At 36.8% G+C, this 26,304-nt stretch overlaps 1 protein-coding gene across 1 annotated transcript in view; it reads right to left on the reverse strand.

Moving 5' to 3' along the window:
* The window catches only part of LOC107566050 (CREB-binding protein-like), a 76,056-nt gene that overhangs the window by 30,532 nt on the left and 19,220 nt on the right, over positions 1-26,304 (reverse strand). Inside the window, exons 2-10 of the mRNA XM_016251426.1 lie at positions 20,096-20,745; positions 9,272-9,436; positions 8,951-9,197; positions 3,731-3,844; positions 2,463-2,690; positions 1,301-1,394; positions 1,044-1,181; positions 604-721; positions 320-491 (exon numbers count right to left, since the gene is read on the reverse strand). Coding sequence (XP_016106912.1) covers positions 320-491; positions 604-721; positions 1,044-1,181; positions 1,301-1,394; positions 2,463-2,690; positions 3,731-3,844; positions 8,951-9,197; positions 9,272-9,436; positions 20,096-20,745 — 1,926 coding nt within the window. The remainder of the gene's footprint in view (positions 1-319; positions 492-603; positions 722-1,043; positions 1,182-1,300; positions 1,395-2,462; positions 2,691-3,730; positions 3,845-8,950; positions 9,198-9,271; positions 9,437-20,095; positions 20,746-26,304) is intronic.

The following is a 26,304-nucleotide window of genomic DNA, read 5'->3' on the forward strand; positions in this document are numbered from 1 at the left end:
AAAAACATGAATGTTCATTTAAAACCCATTAAATCTCATAAGATTATTTATGCAATTCTAATTGCAGTGTAAATGCATTCATGCCACCTCTGGACAGTCAGAAATGCACTTCAGATGCAGCTTCTGAAAACAATGTTATGGCCACATTGTAGCCTTAAAAGGTTATGTGTAATAAATTTGATCTTAAATAATAATTAGCTTTTGTAGGTAATTTCTCAGCCCAAATTGATGTGCAATTAATTTGATAAATTAACTGGCATATCGTGCAATTAGATAAAAATTGTAATCACATAACAGCCCTAGTTTTTAAATGACTTACTCTGTGGCCGAGGTCCCATGACATTAGGCTGGTTGAGGGCCGGTGGCTGTTGTCCCGCTGCAGTCATGGGCGTCTGGTTGATAATCTGCTTTTGTAATCGGGATCTTCTCTTCTCCTCCAGCTCCTTCTGGATCTTATAGATCTTCTCTGCCAGAAAGTGATAGTACTCGTCCTATACAACATGCACAGATAACAGTGTTAAAATCAACATAATCGAAACTTAAGAATTTCACTTTATCAGCCTTTCGGTTGAGGTGTAACCCTGACCGAGGGTTTGTGCTCACCCTACTATTGGCCGACTCGTACATATCCCCTTCCACTTTTCGTGCATATGCCACCAGGTTCTCCATGCGACGGTCCTTCAGGGCGGCCGGGTCTGGCGTAGGGAAGATGGCCTGAACCCTAAACAAACACAGAGAGCAAAACCCCTTCACTCAAAGCGATCTTTTCATTTTATTTAATGCTGTTTTTTTACTTTCTATTCATGAAAGACTCCTGGAAAAAAGATTTCCACCAAAAAAAAAAAAAAAACATTAAGCAGCTATTAAGCAGTTATTACAATTGTTATATTACAATAGAAAAGGGTTATTTTAAACTATAATAATTTTTTCCACAATATTACTGTTTTTAGTGTATTTTTGATCAAATAAATGCAGTCTTGCTGAGCATAACAATTTAAAAACATTTGTAAAATATATATAGTTTAAGAGCAGCGTTTACTAACAGTTTGTGTACAAGGTGGTTGCGCAGGTCCTGAGTGACGTGCTCGTGCCAGGCTTTCCTCACACCGGTGGCTGACAGAGGGGCCGCTGTGGGTAGGTTACCCATGCTGCCTACCATAGGGCCATCCGGCATCAGCTGACTGCGTAAAGAGAATCAGGAGATATTTAGTAAGCAAACAGCATTAAGACATTAAGACAATCAATTTTAAGCAATTAAGAGCTGGGAGTGTGTTTTGATCGGTGTGTGTCCGAGTCATACTTGTTAGGGTTAAGGGTTGATGGCATGGTGCCATCTGAGAGCAGCTTAGCCTGTTCTGATGTCGGTACGCCGATTGAGTTCATCTGACCTCCCCCTGGACAAAAAATAAATAAATAAATAATTAAATAAAAATACATAAATAAAATAAAACTCATACTCCATAAATAATATGTAATAGATTAGATTTTGATAATAATACATTATATTTTCGTGGAATTTATTTATATATATATATATATATATATATATATATATATACACTGTATATCAGGGTTATTATATATTTAACTACTACTAACTAATACTAATAATAAAATACTGAAACTAAAACCATGAAAAAATAATAACTTGAAATATAACACATTAACTGAAATAAAATATTAAAACATTTCAGCTAGTTGCCAAGGCAACATTTCTCATTTTAATTTAGTCTAACCTGATGCACTAAAATAACTAAAACTAAAATTAAAATTATTAGAAACTATGTAGACAAATATTTTTACAAAACCCAATAAAATTAATAAAACTTTAACTTTGAAAAAATGTAAATAAAATAAAAACTGATTCAATATTAATAAAAAACTATAATATTATACTATAATAATACAATAGTATCTATAATAGTATATATACAGTGGGTACGGAAAGTATTCAGACCCCCTTAAATTTTTCACTCTTTGTTATATTGCAGCCATTTGCTAAAATCATTTAAGTAATTTTTTTTCCTCATTAATGTACACACAGCACCCCATATTGACAGAAAAATACAGAATTGTTGACATTTTTGCAGATTTATTAAAAAAGAAAAACTGAAATATCACATGGTCCTAAGTATTCAGACCCTTTGCTGTGACACTCATATATTTAACTCAGGTGCTGTCCATTTCTTCTGATCATCCTTGAGATGGTTCTAAGAAATAAAAACATATAAATAAAAATGTAAAAATATGTAACTCGTATTCCCTAAATAATACGTAATATATGATCGATTTTCAGATAACTTATATGAACAATATAAAAATAAACAATTTCTAATAATAAATACAAATACATAAACTAATACTCATAAGCTCATAAAATTAAATTTGTATATATATAACATACACATTATTTTTGGTATTATTAATATAATATATTTTCCTACAATAACATACTAGTTTACCGAGCGTGTTGATGGATCTCATTTGCGGCATCTGTGCAGTCATCTGCCCGGGGCCCTGTGTCTGTGTGGGGGTCTGGCTGCTGTAGGGGAGGCCGAGGGCAGCGTAGGCCCGCTGCATGGAGCTGGGGTCGATGGGCGTGGAGCTGGGCAGAGCGGGCGCCGTCTGCTGCCCCGTACCGACCGTCCCGATAGGGCTCTGCAGACCAGCATTGGGGGGACTCAGCATTGCTGTAACGCAGAAAAGAGATGCTGTAATACGACATCTGTGCATTTCAAACCAAGCTCTGCGTGAGATTTCACGTCTGATTCTGCTTAAACACTTGCCAGAATCTGTCTGTCAAAACAGAGGAACGCAAAAAAAAAAAAAAAAAAGTTAAAACCCTGCCAAACAGCCGTCTGGAAGAAAATATTACTCATCTGAACATAGTGGAAAAAACGGGGGAAGTAGAAAGGAAAGGGGAGGGGGTCCAAGACGCCATTTGCATGGGGAAGAAATATCGCAGTGGCGACTCTGCGCAAAAACAAACACTTTAGCTGCCTCGCGCTCTCAGAGTCATGATGAGAGACGCCTGGCAGAGGGAGAGGCGCTTTGCAGGTTTGCTGGGGCAATAACAGTGTGAGATTTTAATGAGTCACCGCTCAGCCACCGGGGCGGCACGACTCTCCTCATCCTCACCACCTCTACCCCCCGCAGCAAACACACACGGCCCGTCTGAAACATTCACACATTCACAGCTACTGAACCAGCATGACGCCTCTCCTTACAGAATCCTGCTGAATAACTACACATCCCAAAAAACACAGTGTAGAGCTGAATGTGTTACTCACTTTAAACACACTTTGATCCTTGAATCCTATATTACGGAAATAATGTACTATAGTGTAAGAGTAAAATAATACACTTAAGTGTACTCATGAATGTAATGTTTCAGACACTTAAATGAATGTTATTTGCCATCAAATGACAATTTATTATAGCTGGAATATATAAAATTTACATTATAATATAAATTTAAATGTGTTTGTTGAAATGCCTGATAACAGCTTTGTGAACAAATATACATTTTGGCTACAAATGAACTTCTTTATAAAACTATCTTTATTGGATACGGTTTAAAAGCACACCCTTGTGAAAAAGAAGTGTTATCAGTATTATTATTTTAGGTGTAATAAGTCTAAACACAATATAATTTATACAATATTATTTCTTTATGCAAATGTACTGTCGTGAAGTACAGAGGAGGATGTTTGATGGAGGAAGGACTCACGTTGCTGGTTGCGTTTGTCACTGGCGTTCTTCAGCGGGAGGCAGACGGGACAGTCGTGCCTCGTGCAGTTCTTCCAGTGCGAGATGATCTGTCTCGATGAAGCACAGTGAGCCACTGCAGACAGAGACAGAAGAAAGCCTGAGCCAAAGTGCAAGTGTGTCCAACTGCTGCAAAACTGGGAGCAGAAAGTTCCTGTGGGAGAGCAGGTCTGCACAGCAGACACACATCTGCCGCAAGTGATTTCACCAAACCCACAGCAAAGAATCACGGTTTTGTCCCAAGGCTTTTTTTTGTCCTCACAGGAAGTAAAAAGATACTACAAATGACATTAATCACAGGCAAACAGATTATAATTGATGTTTAATTACAGTTATCTGTTATCTTAAAACAATGAAATTCCACTGTAGGAGGGATTAATGGGAAACTAGTTAAGGGGAAAATAAATAAATAAATGTGATGATAATTATAATTATTAAGAGAAAATAATTATAAATTATATTTTATTATACAATGTACTCAAAACACAACTTAATTTATATGTAAATTAACTTTATTCACTTAATTTCGACTTAGAACAAACCATTAAAATTAATTTCATTAACTTCAATAATTCTGAAATAAAACAGAATATAAATACTAGATTAAAAACTTAATTAAAAATTTTTAACTTTTGCCTTGGCAACTAACAGAAATACGTACTAAAAGTACTAAAGGAAATAAAATTAATGAAAATGAAAAACAAATTAAAGCTAAATAGCAATATAACAACTAAAAAAGTAATAAAAAATGAAATAGATAAAACTAAAAACAAATTAAAATTGACTTTTTAACTTTAGTGAAAAAATTTAACTAAAATTAAAATGAAAATACTGAAAATATAAAAATAAAAGCTCAATCAAAATTCTAATAATTATCTAATAGTATTTATTAAATTAATTATTTGATTTAATATGGGACATTAATATTAATTAAATTATATTAAATAAATGTATATGAATAAATAAATAAAATGAATAATATATTTTTTTGAAAATGATTTAAAACTGAATATCCATAACCAATTCACACAAGATACATGCATTATATCATTATTATGATATTTTCTGTCATAGAGGCAAAGCAGCGTGTCAGAAATAGGTATTTCCCATTGTTTAGAGCAATTGTGTAGCTATTACAATAGGAGTGATCAAGTTGTGTCCCACTGCTCGTTTCCAGTATCAATACCATTATGATTTATTGCTGCTGTGTCACACCTGGTTTAGTTGCCGGTTACAGAAGGAAGCGAGTTCTGCCAGGAGAGCCTTCAGGAGGCACCAAACACTGTCTGCAAACACACAATGCTTTAAGAGTCATCTCTAGCCTTCATGCCCTTCCTCAGGAGTCCAAGCGGAGAGATACGGGTGTCACAGCGGGCAGAGAAGAACAGGAAATAAGCTGGCACCATGGACGGCGCGCTTGGCACCAGGCTTGTGTTTGAGTTGAAATTACGCCCTGTGCTCCGGGTCCAACAACAGCTAAAGCTCTGAGAGCAAAGCAGCCGGGCAGCATTGGGCCGCCGCAAGCCCTCTCCTGCCGTTTGCCAAGCCCTTAATATTGCATTATACCATAAAGAGCACGGTTTTCTCTCTGAACAGACTGTTATACTTTAGACAGAGCAGAGCGTTTGCTCGGGAAATTCCCAGTGTGAGTGAATGAAACATTACTGTTGTAAACCCAAAGGTGTTCGGCCAGAATTTCACTCTATGGAAGTGCACTGATGAAATATAACAGGGCTTGAGAATAAGGACTGCCCGATGGCCCGGGGCCAGTGTGAAAGACACTCGGGACAGTAGAGGGCCGCTGCTGCATTGTCACAAAAGTGTATCATTTGTAGGGCTGGGTATCGAGTTCGATACTTTTTAGGCACCGACCAAATTGCCTCGATACCATCGAGTATCGAAAAACGTCTTGTCGTTCGGTACCAAATTTCGATACCTAAGGGGTTAATCTCATCAGCGTTAGTGAGTCAATAAGCTTGCAGCACTAGCCGGTGTGTTCGACTAGAGGAGCGGCGCAGATCGAATAGAAAACACTGTATCGGTTTTTAAATATGTTGTTATTACCTCTGACTCGGAGTCAGAGCAGCGATCATGGAAGAGAGAACACAAGCAGACAGCGCTGGAAGCTGCTAATGCTCATCAGTAAATCAGTGGAAAATAAATAGAAATCATGATTCTGTCTGAGCTATACGTTTTAAAACGATCACTAACTAGTGTAAATGTAGCCTAACAGATGTGTAAACTGAAGACTATTTGAGCTTTATTAAAACTATTTTGCACTGATTTATTGTGTTGGTTACATTTTGTTCCTTTGTGCAGTGGCTCAGGAGATGTGTCTTTGAGTTTGTATAAACATTAACAAGCTGAAAAATAAAACCAAAGTTTTTTTTTTTTAGATAATGTAATATTGTTCAAATTTACTTCATAAAATTGGTATCGAAAAAAGTATCGTTCAGGAACCGGTATCGAAGTCAAGATATCAGTATCGAAAAATTTTGAATGATACCCAGCCCTAATCATTTGCATGTGTTTTTAAGCCTTGCTAATTTAAAAATTCAAGCGATTTTAACAGCAACTATTTTCTTTTTTTGTGGCAGGGCTAGGGCTGAACGATTAATTGCATTTGCGATAATATCGCGATATGAAATAACGCGATTTTTCAATCGCAGAGGCTGCGATTACACGGTCACGTGACACGCGAGAGTAAAGAGGTTTGTTCAACTTGAAGATCAGATCGGTGTATGACATCAAAGTAAGGCGAGAGAAAGCATAAGGAGACGTCCGCGCTCTCTTATAGCTCTCGCAGTACTTTGATGACACACACCCATCGATCTAAGCAGCGCTGCTTCAAGTCGAGCGCGGGCCATCAGCAGAAAAAGAAAAGAAATAAAACAGCCAAAGGATGTAACTTAGAATGGGAGATGTATTGGTTTGTGAAAGGGAAGAGAAAAGCCATAGATGAAGTGGCACAGACCCAGGCAGGTGCTGGTCATTTAAAAGCTAAATGCAGAAAATATGACGAGGTATATCTTGCTCTCGGCTTCACTCACCGTGTCTATACCGAACGCTACAGTTGTCGCGTCGCGCCGCAACAGCACAACACTGGACGAGACAAAGCGACCATTGCAAATCACTTTAACTTTGTGTCAGTACGTCATAAATAGAACAAGGCATCAGTTTAATGTCACGCCGCATCCAGTGTACACAGCGTCACTGATTATAATGGTTCTACTGTATTTTGCCGCTTGCGTCCGGTGTAGACACAGTGTTTAATGTCATTGGTGAGGTGGAAAGCCTGTGTGTGTCCTATGTTTTAGCGGACAGCATGAAACCCACAAAAAATAAATAAATAACAGCGAGAGAATAATAATGTTTCAGAGTGAAGCGTGGCACTGTGTTCATTTACACATGAGCCATTCATGATCCAGTGTTTTCAGTGGTTTGCACTAAATGTTTCTCCACACTAATTTTAGTGGGACCTTGTTGTAAAGTGTTACCTACTAATTTTGATTATTATACTCATATTGATATATAATCACAAACAAGCATTACAAAAACTGAGCTTTTTTAAAAAAAATTGCATATTAAATCACAATCGCAATATTGGTAAAAAAAAAATCGCAATTACATTATTTTCCAAAATCGTTCAGCCCTAGGCAGGGCCAGTAAAAATGTTGAAGCACTGGCCCAACCGGACCAGAAGAAAAAATCCTTAGCATTGAGCCCTGTTTAACATCCATTATTGTGCTTTTCGAATGTCTGTGTCATTAAATCGGATGTTACTCTAATAGCTAGCTATATAAATTAGTAGTACACTAGAGTGTAGCACTGCAGAAACGAGCACAAAGACGCGCACAATGCTGGAAACACCACATCAGGACAAAAGCGTCTCATTAAAGCTTGCGCTGAGACTAAACAAAGAACAGACGGCAGATTAAAACCAGACGCACAACTCAACCTGCAAAACACAGCAGTCATTCTTGCAAACTCAAACTGGTTTAAATAAACAATATTATATATTGTATTGCAATTATATTATATTATTATAGTAAAGTAACATAAAGTAACATATTTTGTTAATTCATATCTTAATACAAAATGTGAAAATAACATTTAATAAAATTCCATTGATACAATGTACATTATATTTGTTTATTTAATCATGTATATTGTAAATATATAAATAAATAATCAAATCTATTTATATACATAAATATATTTTAAATATTTTATAAATATAAGCAACTAAAATGTGGCATTGTTTATTTATTAATTGTTTTTAATAAATATTTTATTATTTACAATTGTATAGATTATATAGTATTGTATACATTGCAATTATATTATTGTATAAATGTTTATTCATAAATATATACTACATAAATATATTTAACGTATTTATACATTAATAAAAATAAAATTACCGAATTAACAATATATAATAAAATGTATTAATACAAATATTTCATACATATTTTAAACAATTTCTTAATATTTATAATTTCATAAATTATAAAATTACATATGTATAAATATATTTTATTTTTGTTTATAAATGAATAAACAAAATTCACATGTCAGTAGTATTTTTATAAAAAATAAATTACCAAATTTGTTTAATGCATTTTTTTCTTATGTATTACAGAATTAATATTAATTACTACATTATGAACAATGTTTACATTAATATATACAATATTAATAATATTAACTTGTTTGCAAGGTACAACACACCTTTTGTGAGAATTGTTTTAAATTCATTTGGCAAAGGAATTGCCTATTTTTTCCGAATATTTCTTCCTCACCACTACTAAAATAATTTTAACTGAACCATTAAGGAGCAAGAATAATTAAGAATTGAAATCAGATTTCAGACCGAAAAAGCAACAAAAAAATATTATAATGCAGCATAAAGTATACATTCAGAACAACATCCATATCATTTGTTTTCATTTGTTTTTACAAAATACACTTACTGTGTTCACAACTTCGCAATTTCGTAATATCGCCCTTTTGTAACACTATCTGTAAAACTTTTCATGTTGAGGTCAAAGCAGCATGTGACACTCATGTTGAAGCTGTGTTGAAGCCCAATCGTGAATCATGTGGAAAAGTTTTACATTATCCAGCAAGCATTTGAGTTGGGATCAGCTCTGGCGATGGGCATTTGACGTTGACTCACCTTGGCAGGATTTGCCGGCCTGGCAGTGCGTCATGTGGTTGAGGACGTTCTTCATTGTCTTGCAGTGGGGCAGTGCACAGGCTCGCACCTCGCCGTTGGCCTGCTCGCGCCGCTGGCACTTGTGGGCGTGGAGCAGCAGAACCAGCTGCTGCTGGATCAGCTTGCGCTTCTCCGGGTCGGCTGTGGGGCCCGCGGACACACCCTGACCTGCCACCATCCCTACCGACACCTGCTGCTGCTGCTGGGGCTGCGGGCGAGAGAACCAGAATAAACTTTCGCCTGCAAGCTCAATCCAGTTAGTGTGCGTGATGGGAGACTCACCATGTTTGGCACGCTGGTGACCATCGCTCCCTTTAGGTCAGTTGGAAACTGGGGCAGGCTGTTGGGAAGGGTGCCTTTATTCTGAGCGTTCACACCAGCCGTGCCCATTTGTTGCCCTCCACCCTGGTACTGACCGAATGGACTGTTGCCACCTGCCATGCCCATCTACAAACCCAAGAAAACGGGAAATATAATGTCAGACGAGTCATCAGAAGATTCAGACACAGAATCTCACATCTAAAATGACACCTGGTAAACAACACAACAGCCAACAAGATTTTTTATGATCATTGTTATTGTATCATAGGATAAATTAGAATTGTTCAGTGAATTTTCAAGGGTGAAATCCAGACATCTGAATAGGAATCCATATAATTGTGAATTTTGCGTGAGGGCGAAAGATTTCCCCATGTAAATTTTTTAAGTTGGTCATGTGAATTCACCACGTTGAGCAACAGAAAGCTGCTATAAAATATATATATATATATATATATATTATTTTAACGTATCAGTCAAGTGTTAAGTGTTAATTTCTCCTTTTTTACATTTAGAATATAATCTCCTAATTGATAACGAAAACATAAATCATTGAGATATTATTAAAGATTTTATTAATATTTTGAATTTTTTTTTTATTTTCAATAAAAAAATTTTTAGAAATTCTGTCCGTTTTATTCGTTTTTTTGTCTGTTTCCATGTAGTTTTTCCTATTTTTATTTCAGTTTTAGTTTAGTACATCAAGCTAAACTAAATCAAAAATAAGAAATGCTGCCTTAACTAGCTAAAATAAAACAGTATAAAATATAACTTCATTTATATTAACATTTATTTCAACTGACAAAAATGTTTTTGTTTTTAGTTAACTATAATAACCCTGCAACAATTAATTTTATTCAGTGATGCTACTAAAAATCATCATAAAACACATTTCTAACAACAACAAAAAAATTTACATAATTTTACTGTTATATTCATATAACATGAGCATTTGCATTATGAAAATCATCCTGGCTTAGGGGTCGGTCACACTACACTTTTCATTCCTTTGAATTTTATTCATACGTGTACGAATGCGGGAGAGTGGAAATGCTAGTGTGAAGAAGTTTCGCATTTCGCTGCTTTCCAAAGTTTAAGTTTGGTGAACTCTGATCTGCAACTTCGTACCACGTGAAAACGTGTGACCAACTGAAGAACTACGCGTCACATGATCACATCATGAGCGCGTATCTGATTTAAAAGAACATACATTTAAAACTGCAGAGTTGCAGGAAAGTGTAGTAGACTGTATGTTTTTACATTTTGGATTTATTACTATTTGTTATGTGTTGAATTGGAGTTTTTAAAAAAACGCTGCAGAGTGTGACGTCACATCACGACCACTGCAGTGTTCGAAGAAATTCTGTATGCTCTAGTGTGACCGCGGCTTTACAGTAAACGGCCAATTAAATGTCACTCTCATACATGTCAATCAAACAAAACAATAATTTTGATCTAAATGATATTTGTTGTTTAATAAATCAAGTGGAGCCGCTCAATATAAACAGAACCCCCCCCTCTCCCCGAGTGTGTGTCTGCGCTGATCTCCAGCAGCGTGCCGGCCGTCCGCTCTCCTCTATTGACATCGCTCCAGCAGACCAGATAAAAGAGGCCAGCTGAATGGCACATGCACCGGCTGCCCCTCCTGCACCCCTCCCTCCCTCCCTCCGCTCTGCTTACTCATTCATGCACACCAACACACTTCTCACGCTACTCTCTGTGCTTACTCATTCGCGCACACACACACACACACACACACATTATCTCTCTGTCGGAGCAGCCAGGATTCACTCTCCCAGCAAATCTGCATCGTGCCCAGGATTTCCTCACTTGTGTCCTCTGCTCTGTTAAACACCGACAGTCACTTATTCACCCTCATGTCAGTCTAAACTCACATGTTGTTTATTTGACAGTGGACCAATGAAGAAATTTTGTGATGAAAGTAGAGACTTATTTAGTATTGTGATGCATGTCTGAGTGTAACAATCAAAAAAGAAAAAATGTACGGCGAGACTTGTTGATTGGATGGAGGCAGATCTGAACGAAAGCTTGCAGTCGATTGTAAGAAAGAAGCAGGATTTAAGTGGACGAAATGATTGTAGAAGTCTGGCATATTAGAAGTACGGCATATTTTGATTAAAAAATGAAAAATGAAAAAACCTGCACAAATAAATTGTTCCCAATAAGACCAATAACATATATTTAGAAAATAGTTAGGGTGAATTTTTATTTCATGCTGACTTTAAAAACTAAAGGCCTGTTCACACCAAGGACAATAACTATTATGATAAAGTTTTAATAATTGTTTTAATTAGAAATGCACCGATTGCAATTTTCTTGGCCGATTCCCGATTTTTTGTTAGTGTGATCTGCCGATACCGATTTTTGCTGATTCCGATTTTCTTTCTAAGAACTATAATTGACAGCATATACAAACAAAAATCTACTTTTTTTCAATGCAATGTTTTATTTTAATAAAAAAATCACAAGTAAAAAGTCAGTAATAAAATAAGAACAAATAAAAAAAATTGCAAACAACAGCACAAACAAATGCAATAGAATAAAGAGAGCTATGAAACTAAGTTTTTCAGGTTAAGTTTTTATTCAGTTAAGAAATACTACAGAAATTAAAGTAATCAAATGTAAAATAACACATCCAGTGTAGTCTTTATTGTAAAAATTGAATAATGCTTACCATTAAAGTTATAAAACTTATTCAGTCAAGAGCAGAAAATGATTTTCTTTGTCTTTTGTTCTTTGATTAACATGGCAGACAGCAGCATAAATATTGGACTGCGGTCCCGTTAAGAGTTTATCCACGGACCCAACATACTGTTACACAACATTCTCTTTCTCAACTATTTAACGTTCCAAAACTGACTGTGTTTAACTGGATACTCGCAAGAACGGGCATTTTGACATCATTTTTTATGTATTTGAACGTTTTAGCGCAGTTAGCCACTCATTTTGGTATTTGTGGCTCACAAGCTGTTTGAGACTGAGCGCGGATTGTGCGCTCCACTAATATAGATCAGTGGTGGTGCGCGCGCGTTTGGTATAAGCGCGAAACCTGCGGGAATGACTAAAATAATGCGCAACACAAGCACTATTTAACCGGAGCGAATGAGACGTGTGTGAGAGAGAAGGGGTCGTCAGAGAGAAGAGAGCGAGAATGCGCGGCTGACGTTATTGCCTGTGCCGCTGGTAACAAAACGGATCGGCTCGAAATCAGAGAGAAGTGAGACTGACTGGCCGATCACCGATCCGGGCCGATCATGAGGAAAATTGGCCGATTACGATCCCTGGCCGATCGATCGGTGCATCTCTACTTTTAATTCTATGACAATAGGGAAGTGCACAACACAACTATAACCATAACGAAACGGAGTATAGTTGCCATCACTTTTAGAGCATTTTTTTTCTAGCTGATGAATGATAAAAACATTGAGAGTACTCATCGTTTTGCATTTTCTGCAATTCTTTATTATCAGCATCAATATGTTTTTATGTTCGACCGATGTGTTGGAAGCAGGACTTTTACTTTGATTTTTTATCAACTCTTACTTTGATTTCATAAATATTATGTAAAATAAATAGGAATTGTATTTCAGCATGTGATATCACATACATCGGCTTTACATCAGCCACTCTGAAATATCAGCATCAGAAAAAAAAAATTATAATAATAAATGTAGGTCGACTAGTTGACAGCCAATCAGAATCCATCCACTTTTAAAGAGGCTGAACATTTAAAGTGGCAGATGACAAAACTGCAGCATGCATACAGTATAATAAACAGAAACGTATCAGGCATTGGTGTGGACAATAATATAACAACCCTTTACGGACACCTTGGCAATTGAATCGCCATTGGCTAGTACATTTTTTAGTTTACTCGCCATACTGATACACACACACACACACACACATATATATTTGTAAAATGGCTCAGTTATTTAAAATATCTGAAAGAACACTCTTAACATCAGTCAGTCTAGCATTATAATATGATAATCAAGTATTATTTAATGATAGAACTTTAGTAATTAGAATTCAAACTTAACCATGTATGAATGCATATTAGTCGTTTTAACTGAACATTTTAACTGGACTGCTGGTGGTGCTATTTTGGTCATTCAGTGTTTCTGAAAAAAAAAATCTGGGAAAAAAAACTAACAAAAATACTGATAAGATGATAATGATACGAATTATACTAATAAGAACAATCGCACTAAGGATAAATGAGCTGCTGGATTCATGAATATTAATCAGGTTGTGTGCGTTCGCTCGAACTGATTTGCTGAAATCAAAACAGGGACGATAATAGGTGAGCGCCAGCCAATGAGATTGCCGTTTGCACATTAGTTCCGCCCACTACCGGAGAACCCGGCAGTTCTTAAAAGCTGAAGAATTCCAAAGGAACGCCGTTATTTTGACAGGAAAATACAACAAAGGACATTGTTTACATGTAGCGCGTCAATTCTCTCTCTCTCTCTGCGTGTGTGTGAGAAAGTGACGCCGAGTCGTGCACCTTCACACTAGAGTTTACGGTACGTCAAATACAGGTGCGCTGTGCATCCATTGATATGAACTGAAAAATAGCACAGATCGCTTGGTGAAGAGTGAAACTCTGAAGCGCTCAGTCAGAGAGTTCGGCGAGTGAAAATATATCTGTGCTAAACTTATACTTAGCCTCCAACTCACATCTGAGAATTTATTAGCCATTGGCTAATATTAGACATCGTTTAGTCACCCAGAGAGAAGATTTAGTCGCATATGCGAGTGATTTACTCGCAATGTAGAGGGTTGTATAGTTATCGTTATTGTTAATTATATTGTTTATTTCACAGTAAATGAAACATTTCATTGTAGCTGGACACTATTATAAACAAATTCACTATTATATACATAATGCCCCATTCTTTTCAAGCTGAAACTAATACAGTACTTTTACTTCAACTGCAGTAAGATGGCATGGGATGCAAAATAAATAAATAAATGCAATGCAACTGCGAAAGCTGAACTCGTCAATAAGTTGGGCAAATAAGGTTGTACAAGCGGCAAAAGCTCAAGTTTGGACTGTACACTTATAGATCAACTGGTAAAACGTGTATATATACACACCAGAGTATGTGAGCAGAGTGGAGCAGTAATTTTCAAGCATTCAATAATCACTCTGCTCCAGCTCCACTCCAGGTTCACCACTTCACGCAACTGATCATAATCGCCGCTCCGCCTTCACTCGAATTTCACATGACGAAATTTGCTGCTAAAGTATTTCAGTATGTTTTAAAATATCACAAAGTTCTGTTCAGAATTTATACTAAACAAAAAATAAATACACAATACTACAAGAATAGTTTTGCAGTTGTTTTGCAGGGTGTTGCAGTTGAACAGTCCACAAGTCGTCAAATAAAGCGTGCGCATCCATAATAAAACGTGCCTCGCACCACTCCGGGGGCGTGAATAAAGGCCCCCTGTAGCAAATCAATGCGTTCTTGTAAGAAAAATATCCATATTTCAAACTTAATAAACACTTTTCTCTCACTTCCGTTATCTGTCATACTCGGAAGCCATTCCGGCGGATGACGCAGTACGTCGGCGTTGCGTGATTAGTGACGAATGCGGAGAGAGAGCAAAACAAAACGCCGGTCATGAATTAGAAGTACAAACCGAAGATTTGCAAAGAAAAATGTCGGAGGATTTCGATATAAACCAAGAGGAGACTGGTTTTCCATTGCTAAAGTAACCTTTGCTCCTATAAACAAACTCGTGAGACTAGCATATCTCAGAGGCATGCACGCTGCGCATATTTTGATGACTTGTGGACTGTTCAACTGCAACACCCGCTGACTGCAATGATAGAGCTTGGAATAGCCAGGACAATTTTTAATATAACTCCGACTGGATTCGTCTGAAAGAAGAAAGTCATATACACCTAGGATGCTTCAAGGGTGAGTAAAACACAAGCTAATTTTCATTTTTGGGTGAACTAACGCTTTAATGCACATAAAAATAACAGAAGCAGTCAAATGTCAAAAGTTTAATCAAGAAGTAGTATTCAAAATGTATAATTTAACATCTCTAAAGGATTGGGGGAAAATATGTTAAAATACTCAAATGTAAAAAAATTGTTTTTACATGAACACAAACTTTTTTCTTCTTTTTTTTCCAAGCATTCCATTTAATTTTCCACAAATTGTCTTGCATTTATTTATTTCTGGACTTCTTTTTAATGGTTAAATTAAATTTTTGTATTTCTGATCAAAAGGCATGTCTAATTAATTGAAATCATGAAACTTATATAATCTACTAACAATTTATTAAAAGTTTTATAAAAATTAAATTTTTAGGGCCCTATGAAATAAGCCCCCCCCCCAAAAAAAACAATTTAACAACTCTATTTATTTTTATATAATAATAACTATTTTTGGAATCAGCACCTGAAAATTAGTAAGAAACAAGTATTGGATTTCATTCAGCAAATGTGATGCAGGGGGGTGTAATGACAATTTTTAAGAAATGCAAAATTCAAGCATTTTTCAGCACTAACCCCTATAAATTACTAGGGATTTGTATTCGTAACACAAATGCACACACCTGCCATTTCTGACATTCAAGGGCTGCTTTCAGACCCCATCAGTCAGTAACCCATCTATCATTGAGACGCGTTTTGTTCATCAAATTTGCATAGAGCACAGATGAGATGTGTATGCATGTAACATGCCACTTTACACTGAGAGCTTTTCATTTGCCTTCCCATCATGCATAATTCTGCGGCTGGCTGGCGTTATAGCAGGACTTCAAACAAAATGGCAGAGTTTAAGAGCGTTCTGGCATGCAACTGCTCTCGTAATGCAAGCATTTAAGCCTAATAAAAAACACAAGTGCAGGAATGACTCAAGTAATCAAACAATGAGGCAGCACAGTGCGGCTCCAGATAGAGAGTGATAATGTGAGTCTGTCTGCTGCTACACTGACAGATCAAACTGGACGCACAGCCTAATTTACACACCGATCGGATTCCACCGCAATACTGGAGCGTTACAAAAGATATGAAACAGATTTCACAAAACCCCACTGTCATAACTTAATACAGAGCCACTTGATGGTATACATGTGAATTTAAATGTAGGGATGCACCAATAATAAAATGATTGCAGATACCAAAAAGCCAATATTAAAATGGCTGAATTCAATGGTGAATCTCAATTGCAAAAAGTGTCCTCATTTACTTGAATTCACCCTACTATATTGTGAAAGTAAAATAAAAAAATAAAATATCACAAAATAAAAAAAAACAATTGCTGTAGATGCTAAAAGTGATTATCGGCATCACAACATGATAATGTACAGTACGAAAACAGACAGTATTTGCAAAGATTTCATTTAACAATGTTAATTATTACTGTTGTTAATGTTATTTTTCCGTTAAATGAGCGTTAGATGATGAAAACGGTAAATCTACATGTAAAAAAAAAAAAAAGAGGAAATGAGACATACTTTTCAGTGTTATTTTATTATTTTTATACACCATAATAGAATTAATATTTTGAATTAGTTTTTATTTTTATATTTTCAGTTTTCATTTTCATTTTAGTAATTTTGTTTTGTTAGTTATGTTGTTTTTTTATTTCTAATTAGCTTTATTTTAGTTTTAGTAATTTTAATACATCAACTCATGTTATTTTAGTTAGTTGCCAAGGCCAAATTTTCATTAAAAGTTAAGTTTACATTTTTCATTTAATATTTTATTTAACCTTTATTTCAATTAGCGAAAACAATTGAACATTTCTAGCTAATAACAACAACACCGGCACAATTAGATGAAAAATTAAAACAAAAACATCAGTTAGTAACTGAAATGATAAAAATCTGAATATTGCAAAAAATATTCACAAAGGGAACAAAACAGGGAACAAAAATCGTTACTTTTGGGTAAAACAGAAATGGAAGTTGTAGCCACTGATCAAGCCACCACCGCTATTTTAATAAATCTATTAAATTATTTGCGGTTTATAACGTGCAAACAAAACACTATACTAGCGATTAGGGATGTGCCGATCCAATATTCATATCAGGTATCGGCTCCGATACTGCCATTTTTTGTCGGATCGGGTATCGGTCAGAGAGGGCTGATCCAAATCCGAGATTGTGCGTATTATTCTGTGTTACTTCTGAAGCCATACGATAGCTTAAAGGGTTACTTCACCCCAAAATGAAAATTGTGTCATTAATCACTTACTCCCATGTTGTTCCAAACCCGTAAAAGCTTCGTTTGTCTTCAAAACACAATTTAAGATATTTTGGATGAAAACCGGGAGGCTTGTGACTGTCCCATTGACTGTCAAGTAAATTACACTGTCAAGGTCCAGAAAAGTATGAAAGACATCGTCAGAATAGTCCATCTGCCATCAGTGGTTCAACCGTAACGTTATGAAGCGATGAGAATACTTTTTGTATGCGAAGAAAACAAAAATAACCATATTCAACAATTCGTCTCCTCTGTGTCTCTCCGCATCACCGTAGTGCCATTTTAGAGAATATCCACTGAACGCGCTGTTTTCGTTCAAATCAAAACGTAAATACACGTAGAAACCGTATCACTTTAATGTCAGCTACATATGAATATTTAAGTCCTTACATTAAAGTTCACACAAACTCTTTTCTCCGTTGTGAAACACCCGCTGAATTCAGTCATTCGTTCAGCCTTTAAACCCTGGTTGCATTGGGTTACGACAGTCAGCTCAGTAAAGCTCTCTCCAAGACCATTCTGTGTTCCCATTATTATACTTGATTTGTAAATAAATGTTTCTAATTTTGCAAAAAGGACTTTATCTTCTTGCCAGAGTTTAATGTTGTTTTGTTACCGGGTGTCTGTGAAAACAAAACATGGGCATATAAAAGACTATAAATAGTTTTTAATGCGTACAGTAACTGAAATTTAAAACTGTTAAAAGAAAGGCTCAATAACTGTTGCACAGATATAATACACTACGCATCAATTTCTCTTCCCTTTGTGCTTTGCACTTTTTAATGCAAAGCGCTGCATGCTGTGATTCCGTGTTGCTTCAAGCGCATCATTCTGCACACCGGATGCACATATTGTAAGCGCTTCGTGCCGCACTGTATTTGTTTTGTCCTATCGAATCTATCATATGTTGTTGCCTTATTAAAAAATATGCTATACATTTAAAAGAAATGTATTTTAATTTTATAGTATATACTTATATATAAATACACTCATGAATGTTTTTCATTAAAGGCGCAATAGGAGATCTTGGAAAATGCTAACTTTAGCCTGATAGCACTGAAAGCGAATGTCCCACCCTCCCTGCAATCGCCGTCCAAAGCCACGCCCCCTGAATGCATATACGCTCACTCACAGACCAGAGTACCAGAGACAACATTACTACAATAGGCTACATCAGCGGTTCCCAATTCCAGCCCATGTTCCGAAGTGAAGTCAACGTATTTCCCCCGCTCAGTGAGGAGGGAGCAATGAACACTGTGTAGGGATCATATCGATCGGAACACAGTTCATGCACGTAGCTCACTTCTAACGAGCTGATTATTTGAATCGGGTGTGTTAACTAAGCGAGACATTCAAAATATGCAGAGTGGGGGGCGCAAGGACTGGATTAATCGCTGGGCTACATCATGCGTCATTCACCGGTGAGAAAACTTTAAAAGTACTACAATACCAGGAAGGAAGATCGGGTTGTTGATGTTTGCCTGCCATCCTCGCTCTGTCTGCACAGCGTGCGTGAACGCGCTGATGACGTGTCCTGTCTGCGCGAACCGGGTGCACAGAGGTATGCAGATACATAAGCTGACAGGCAGGTAGGAAAGCTTATTAAAACGCTCGGACCGAGCGTTTTGATTGGACGAACATTTCTTGGTCCTATGCCTTCCACAAAATATATAAATACAGATGAATACATTTAGACCACTTAACTTAATGATTGCTATCGGGATGTGAAGAGACTTTCAACCAGCATAACAAAAACAATTTCTGAACACAATCACCTATTACACCTTTAATGGATTTTATAATACAAATAGCAATGTGTAACATTTTACCATATTTAGTGCAACACTTTTATTTGTTCCCCACAAAACATTGTTTTTTCGCTAAATGTTTGGATTTCTAAAATTGTGCACTGATTTTTCTAGAATAACTTTTGCCACCGAATTATCCACTAACCTAGTTTATGATATATTTTTGTCATAGATTATGAATATACATATATTTTTTCATATTTATTGTTTATTTTTCTTTATAATGAAGTAGTCTGTATTTAGTAGATTGTGAAAGAATGATTATCAGTTCCACACACAGAGATATATAAAATCTACATTTATTGAAATGGGGAAAAAAATTATAAAACCTTCACTGGTATCGGCCAATACTGAACCTTAGGTATCGGAATCGGTATCGGAGGTGAAAAAGGGGGATTGGAGCATCCCTACTAGTGATCACCGGCAGCTGTTTTATGACTATCAGAATATTCTGGAAAGTAATAGCCAATCATCTGGACAAATTATTCAGTGACATGACTTGTGTGATGCTCAACTAGGAATTTATACGGTAAATGTGTAGCCTGTGTCTTCTAACAGAATACATTTTTTACATGCAATTTGAAAATTGTATTTAAATACACATGAATTGATAATAGGGATATTCATCAGGGACCATTTTCATTCGCGCCAAAAAAATCGTAAATCTTCTCAAGACTCTGAACTCAAAATGAGCGAAACCACAGCAAAGGAAACTGGCCATCTCACCTTGTTGATATTTCCGGCTTGCTGGGTGTTGATGCCCATCTGCTGCGCCCCCTGTGTGAGCGTTTCTGCCAGGACACTCCCCACTCCTCCTGTTGCTGCAGCCCCCGCTGCTCCTCCCGCCCCTACAGAAGGTGTCACCTGCATGCCGGCACCCTGGTACTGCATCCCCGGTGCTCCTCGACCGCGGCCTACAGAGCCGAGAGTCCCATTGATCACCTGACCTGGCTGTCCGGCCGCGTTCTGTCCATTCATGCCGCTGTTCAGCATGGCCTGGTTAAATCCCGTGCCGAGTCCCATGCCAGCTGAGCCGGCGTTATTGCCCTGCATCCCGGGAGTGCCACCTGATTTCTGTGTTTGAGAGGGGTGGGAAGGGGAGCCCTGGCCCAGGGGACTCTTTCCAAGCCCACCCAGCTGAGGTCCGATGCCGCCGGGCTGCGGACTGGCCGAGTTCAACCCAGCGCTGCTTCCCGGCCGTAAGAGCTCGGAGAGCTGCTTGTGCTTGGCAGCAGCATCGGGGACCATGGGGCCATGACCGCCTGTACCTGTAGCACCGCCGTTAGAGGACATGGACATCATCCCCAGGTCTCCATTAGGTATCAGCTCATCTGGAAGATCGTTCTCCAGGTCATCCCAGGAAAGTGAACCCAACTCTGAGGAAACAAAGAGAGGGAGAAATTTAACTTTGTGTGTGATTATTTGTTCTCTTCTTGAGGTTGTGAGGTTCTTATAGACCTGAATGCACATAAATTTGATGTGAACGAAAATTATGATTTGAAGAATGTCACAAAACTTCCTGGTTTCAAATCATGGGAAATTGCATAAAAATTGCTGGTTGGGATAATAAAAAATTTATATGATTGCTTGAAGTAGACACGTTTTTATTTGGCAAGAAGGCATGCACATTTACTCTATAAATTCCCAGATAAGGAAAAAAAAAACGTAACTTTTGTAGCAGTCATACCATGTTGGTGTAATTAATAACAAATGTCTGAAAAAAAAAAAAAGTTTCCACAATTTTGAGGAATGTTGCAAAACCTTCCCCCTACTGCTGGGCGGTATGACCAAAAATTTATATCATGGTATTTTTGAAAATTATTCCGGTTTCACGGTACATGACGGTATTTTTTTTTCATGCAAGACCGGGTGTTAACCATATTTTCTACTGATTGAGAGAGGAAATACAGCAGTATATTGACTTAGAATGCCCTATTTTACTGTCATGATGAGTGAATATTGTCAAAAAATACCACACTAAATAGTGACTAAACACGACCCTTTTTAATACATGTTAACTAGGAGTCACTCTCATTTATAATCGCGGCATAGTCTGATAAAATCAACATGCATCTACACTAAAGATGTGGTTACCTATGTGGTTGTTTTGGCTATATTACTTTTTTGTCTCATGCAGCGCACTGCCTGCGTCTGAGTAACAAACTAAAAAAAACAACAAACAAAAAAGTGCATGTGATATTAACAGACGAACTACGCTCATATTTATAATTCCAAACAATCAGTAAGCGACAGGTGCTAGGAAACGCTGTTTTGTACTTATTTATTGACGAGTTGGCTGCGGTGTGGCCAACTGAAAGCGCTGCTTCTCTGCCGCTCACTGCACAGAACAGACGCCGAGAGAGGTGACACTTCTCCGGGAAAGTCAGACCTCACGCTCGCGGGACAGCACTGGCAAGATCTTCCAACTGAACCATAGCTAAGATTTATTCAAAAAAAGTCGCTAGGTTTGTCAGTATGAATATTCTATGAAAAAAATCTGCTAAAAGGGTCTGAAAGTTGCTAAATCTAGTGCCAAAGTCGCGCTTGTGTGTGTGTGTGTGAGAGACGTGGGAGCTGATGGCAGGGGGCGGAGGATATTTGTGGCGGTCAGTGTGGATATTGTGGATGAGTTCTTCTGTGTCATCACATTCTATTAGTTCTACAGCTTCAGTTTCGGAACTTTCACGCTTAGTAACACATGACGCACTGTGCTCTCACCACAGTGCACCAGTGAAAAGAGACCCCTTTCAAACAGTATCGCGTTCCAAACGTTGTTTAAGTGACATACACCGGTATTGCAGTATTTTAAGAATTCATATCATAACAAAAATAAACACCGGTATTCGATATGAACCGGTATACCGCCCAGCACTACTTCCTCCCCATCCCTAATGTCATTAGCCAGGTCTCTATCCATGTATTTTTATGCAAATATTGGAAAATTGCATAAAATTAAATTCGATAATAAGATATGAACGTTTACCTAAAAACTCGAAGTCGTGCAAAACTAAAAAAATAACAAAATCATGTAACTTAATCCATTCATGACATGTCACAATTACTGTAATTATTAAAAATAAAATAAGTTTCAATAAAATTAAAAGAAAAAAACAAGAAAAAATTGGCCGGAAAATGGGAAAATGTTCCGCAAAACCTTAGGTTTTGTACTTCTAAACAAATATTGGGAAATTGCATAACAATTAGTGGTTGGAAATTTGGAAATTTCATTAAAAAAATGTGTATGATCACTTGAAATAGATTTTTTTCTGTAAGAGGACACGCAGATTTACTGTAATATTGTAATTTTATATATGTAATTTACTGTATAAATTAATTAGTTTAAACATCATATTTTGTGTCCCATGTGTTTCTGATTGAAATATATAGAATAGTTATGAAATCAATAAATACATACATAATTACAATTATGGTTTAATAGATATTTTTTTCAATTAAAAAAAGGCAACAAAAAAAAAGGTTTCTACAATTTAACCTTGAAAATGGCGAATTCCGACTCTGCACTCCTGCAAAATAAATATGCTGTCAACTCTGACTAAGGTCTATTAAGTTTCATATTATTAAAGGGATAGTTCACCCAAAAATGAAAATTTGATGTTTATCTGCTTACCCCCAGGGCATCCAAGATGCAGGTGACTTTGTTTCTTCAGTAGAACACATATGATGATTTTTAGCTTTAACCGTTGCAGTCTATCAGTTGTATAATGCATGGCAATGGTAACAATCTATGAGAGTAAAAAAAAACATGCACAGACAAATCCAAATTAAACCCTGCGGCTCGTGACGACACGTTGATGTCCTAAGACACGAAATGATCGGTTTGTGCCAGAAACCGAACAGTATTTATATAATTTTTTACCTCTAATACACCACTATGTCCAACTGTCTTTGGGCGCGCGCACGGCATCCGGTGCGTGAGGTGTGTACACAACTACGCTCATATTTATAATTCCAAACAATCAGTAAGCGACAGGTGCTAGGAAACGCTGTTTTGTACTCATTTATTGACGAGTCAGCTGCGGTGTTTCACTGCACAGAACAGACGCCGAGAGAGGTGACACTTCTCCGGGAAAGTCAGACCTCACGCTCGCGGGACAGCACTGGCAAGATCTTCCAACTGAACCATAGCTAAGATTTATTCAAAAAAAGTCGCTAGGTTTGTCAGTATGAATATTCTATGAAAAAAATCTGCTAAAAGGGTCTGAAAGTTGCTAAATCTAGTGCCAAAGTCGCGCTTGTGTGTGTGTGTGTGAGAGACGTGGGAGCTGATGGCAGGGGGCGGAGGATATTTGTGGCGGTCAGTGTGGATATTGTGGATGAGTTCTTCTGTGTCATCACATTCTATTAGTTCTACAGCTTCAGTTTCGGAACTTTCACGCTTAGTAACACATGACGCACTGTGCCCTCACCACAGTGCACCAGTGAAAAGAGACCCCTTTCAAACAGTATCGCGTTCCAAACGTTGTTTAAGTGACATACACCGGTATTGCAGTATTTTAAGAATTCATATCATAACAAAAATAAACACCGGTATTCGATATGAACCGGTATACCGCCCAGCACTACTTCCTCCCCATCCCTAATGTCATTAGCCAGGTCTCTATCCATGTATTTTTATGCAAATATTGGAAAATTGCATAAAATTAAATTCGATAATAAGATATGAACGTTTACCTAAAAACTCGAAGTCGTGCAAAACTAAAAAAATAACAAAATCATGTAACTTAATCCATTCATGACATGTCACAATTACTGTAATTATTAAAAATAAAATAAGTTTCAATAAAATTAAAAGAAAAAAACAAGAAAAAATTGGCCGGAAAATGTTAAGGAATGCCGCAAAACCTTAGGTTTTGTACTTCTAAACAAATATTGGGAAATTGCATAACAATTAGTGGTTGGAAATTTCCAAAATGCATTAAAAAAATGTGTATGATCACTTGAAATAGATTTTTTTCTGTAAGAGGACACGCAGATTTACTGTAATATTGTAATTTTATATATGTAATTTACTGTATAAATTAATTAGTTTAAACATCATATTTTGTGTCCCATGTGTTTCTGATTGAAATATATAGAATAGTTATGAAATCAATAAATACATACATAATTACAATTATGGTTTAATAGATATTTTTTTCAATTAAAAAAAGGCAACAAAAAAAAAGGTTTCTACAATTTAACCTTGAAAATGGCGAATTCCGACTCTGCACTCCTGCAAAATAAATATGCTGTCAACTCTGACTAAGGTCTATTAAGTTTCATATTATTAAAGGGATAGTTCACCCAAAAATGAAAATTTGATGTTTATCTGCTTACCCCCAGGGCATCCAAGATGCAGGTGGTCTAATGGAAGCTGTGGTTTAGACACCATAAAAATATTGTTTTAGCAGCACCATGCTGTGAGGGAAAACAGCAGAGAGAGAGAGTAGTAGTCTAAATCAATATGCCTGCACGAGTCGATATGCCGCTGAGTCTGCTAACAGCTTTAATAAATCCACCTCATCTACTAAAACCTGCTAATGCATGATTGACACGTTACACACACACACACACACACACACACACAGGAGTGTGTACGATACATCAGAACAGCTGGGAGGAAGGAGAAGTTCTCAATCACCTCCGTGACAGTGAGACTAACGATAGCTGTTAGTAGGGCTGTGCAAAAAATAGAATGCGATTTTCATGCGCATCTCGTCAGTAAAGCCGCTCCTGTGATTAGCAGTAAAGCTCCAGCACGTGCTTTCAGATGGAGCAGCATTTACTACACAGAGCCGTAGTTCACTGACAAGCTACACAAAATCGCGTTCAAAATCGGCAATGAATCGCCTGCGATTTGATAGCTGTTAGCAGAGTAAATGCCACCAACACAACAGGACGGATGCTAAGAGATGATATCACCACTGATTCAGGTGCAAAACTCATGGATTTTATAATGATACACTCAATGTTTTTCGAATGAGAACGAACCCGCTTAAACTGTAGGCAGTATGTAGCACATACTGTGTTATACACCGTAATAACATACTGCTGTTTGTATTTGAAGACTGTTCACATGCTTTTTTTGAAATTCATAATAATAATCGTAGTATATACAATACATACTGCATACTATGCTACACACTAGTGGTCAAACAACAGAGTTTATCATTTACCACTGCAGACTGTTTCACATAGTATTTTTATAAAATCCTAATACATACTGCATAGTGTCACTCACTAGTCATGTCAAGTGACAATGTACCGTACTACTGTTTATAAAGTTTACCATTGAAAACTGTTTGATATACATTTATATATACATTTTTTTAAATCGTAGGTATATAAAGTATATGAAGTACATACTGCAGAGTATGCCGCACACTAGTGAGTTCAAATAACAACGTAGCATACTACTGTTTGTAACGATTACTCTTGCTGCATGCTGTTTTTATAAAATCACAGGCAGAATACAGTACATACTGCATAGTGTGCTACACTAGTGAGGTTTAAGTGACAATGTAGTGTACTACTGTCTGCTACGTTTACCACTGAAGACTGTTTCATATGTTTCTTTTAATCGTAGGTAGTATATACAGCGCATAGTGCCAATAGTATGCCAAACAGTAGTGGGGTCAAGTGACAATGTTTGTTACATTTACCACTGCAGATTGTTTCATATACTAGTTTTATAAAATCATAGGCAGTAGACAGTACATACAGCACAGTATGCTGCACACTAGTGAGGTCAAGCGGCAATTTAGCATACTACCAATTGTTACGTTTACCACTGAAGACCATTTTACATGCCTTTTTTTTTTTTTATAAAATCACTAGTAGGCTCATTCTAGTAGACAGGACATACTACATAGTATGATGCACTAGTGTAATCAAGTGACGTTTGTAACATTTACCATTGCACTGTTTTTAAACAC

The sequence above is a fragment of the Sinocyclocheilus grahami genome, unplaced genomic scaffold (assembly GCF_001515645.1).
Source record: "Sinocyclocheilus grahami isolate Dianchi unplaced genomic scaffold, SAMN03320097.WGS_v1.1 scaffold1042.1, whole genome shotgun sequence".
NCBI lineage: Eukaryota > Metazoa > Chordata > Actinopteri > Cypriniformes > Cyprinidae > Sinocyclocheilus > Sinocyclocheilus grahami.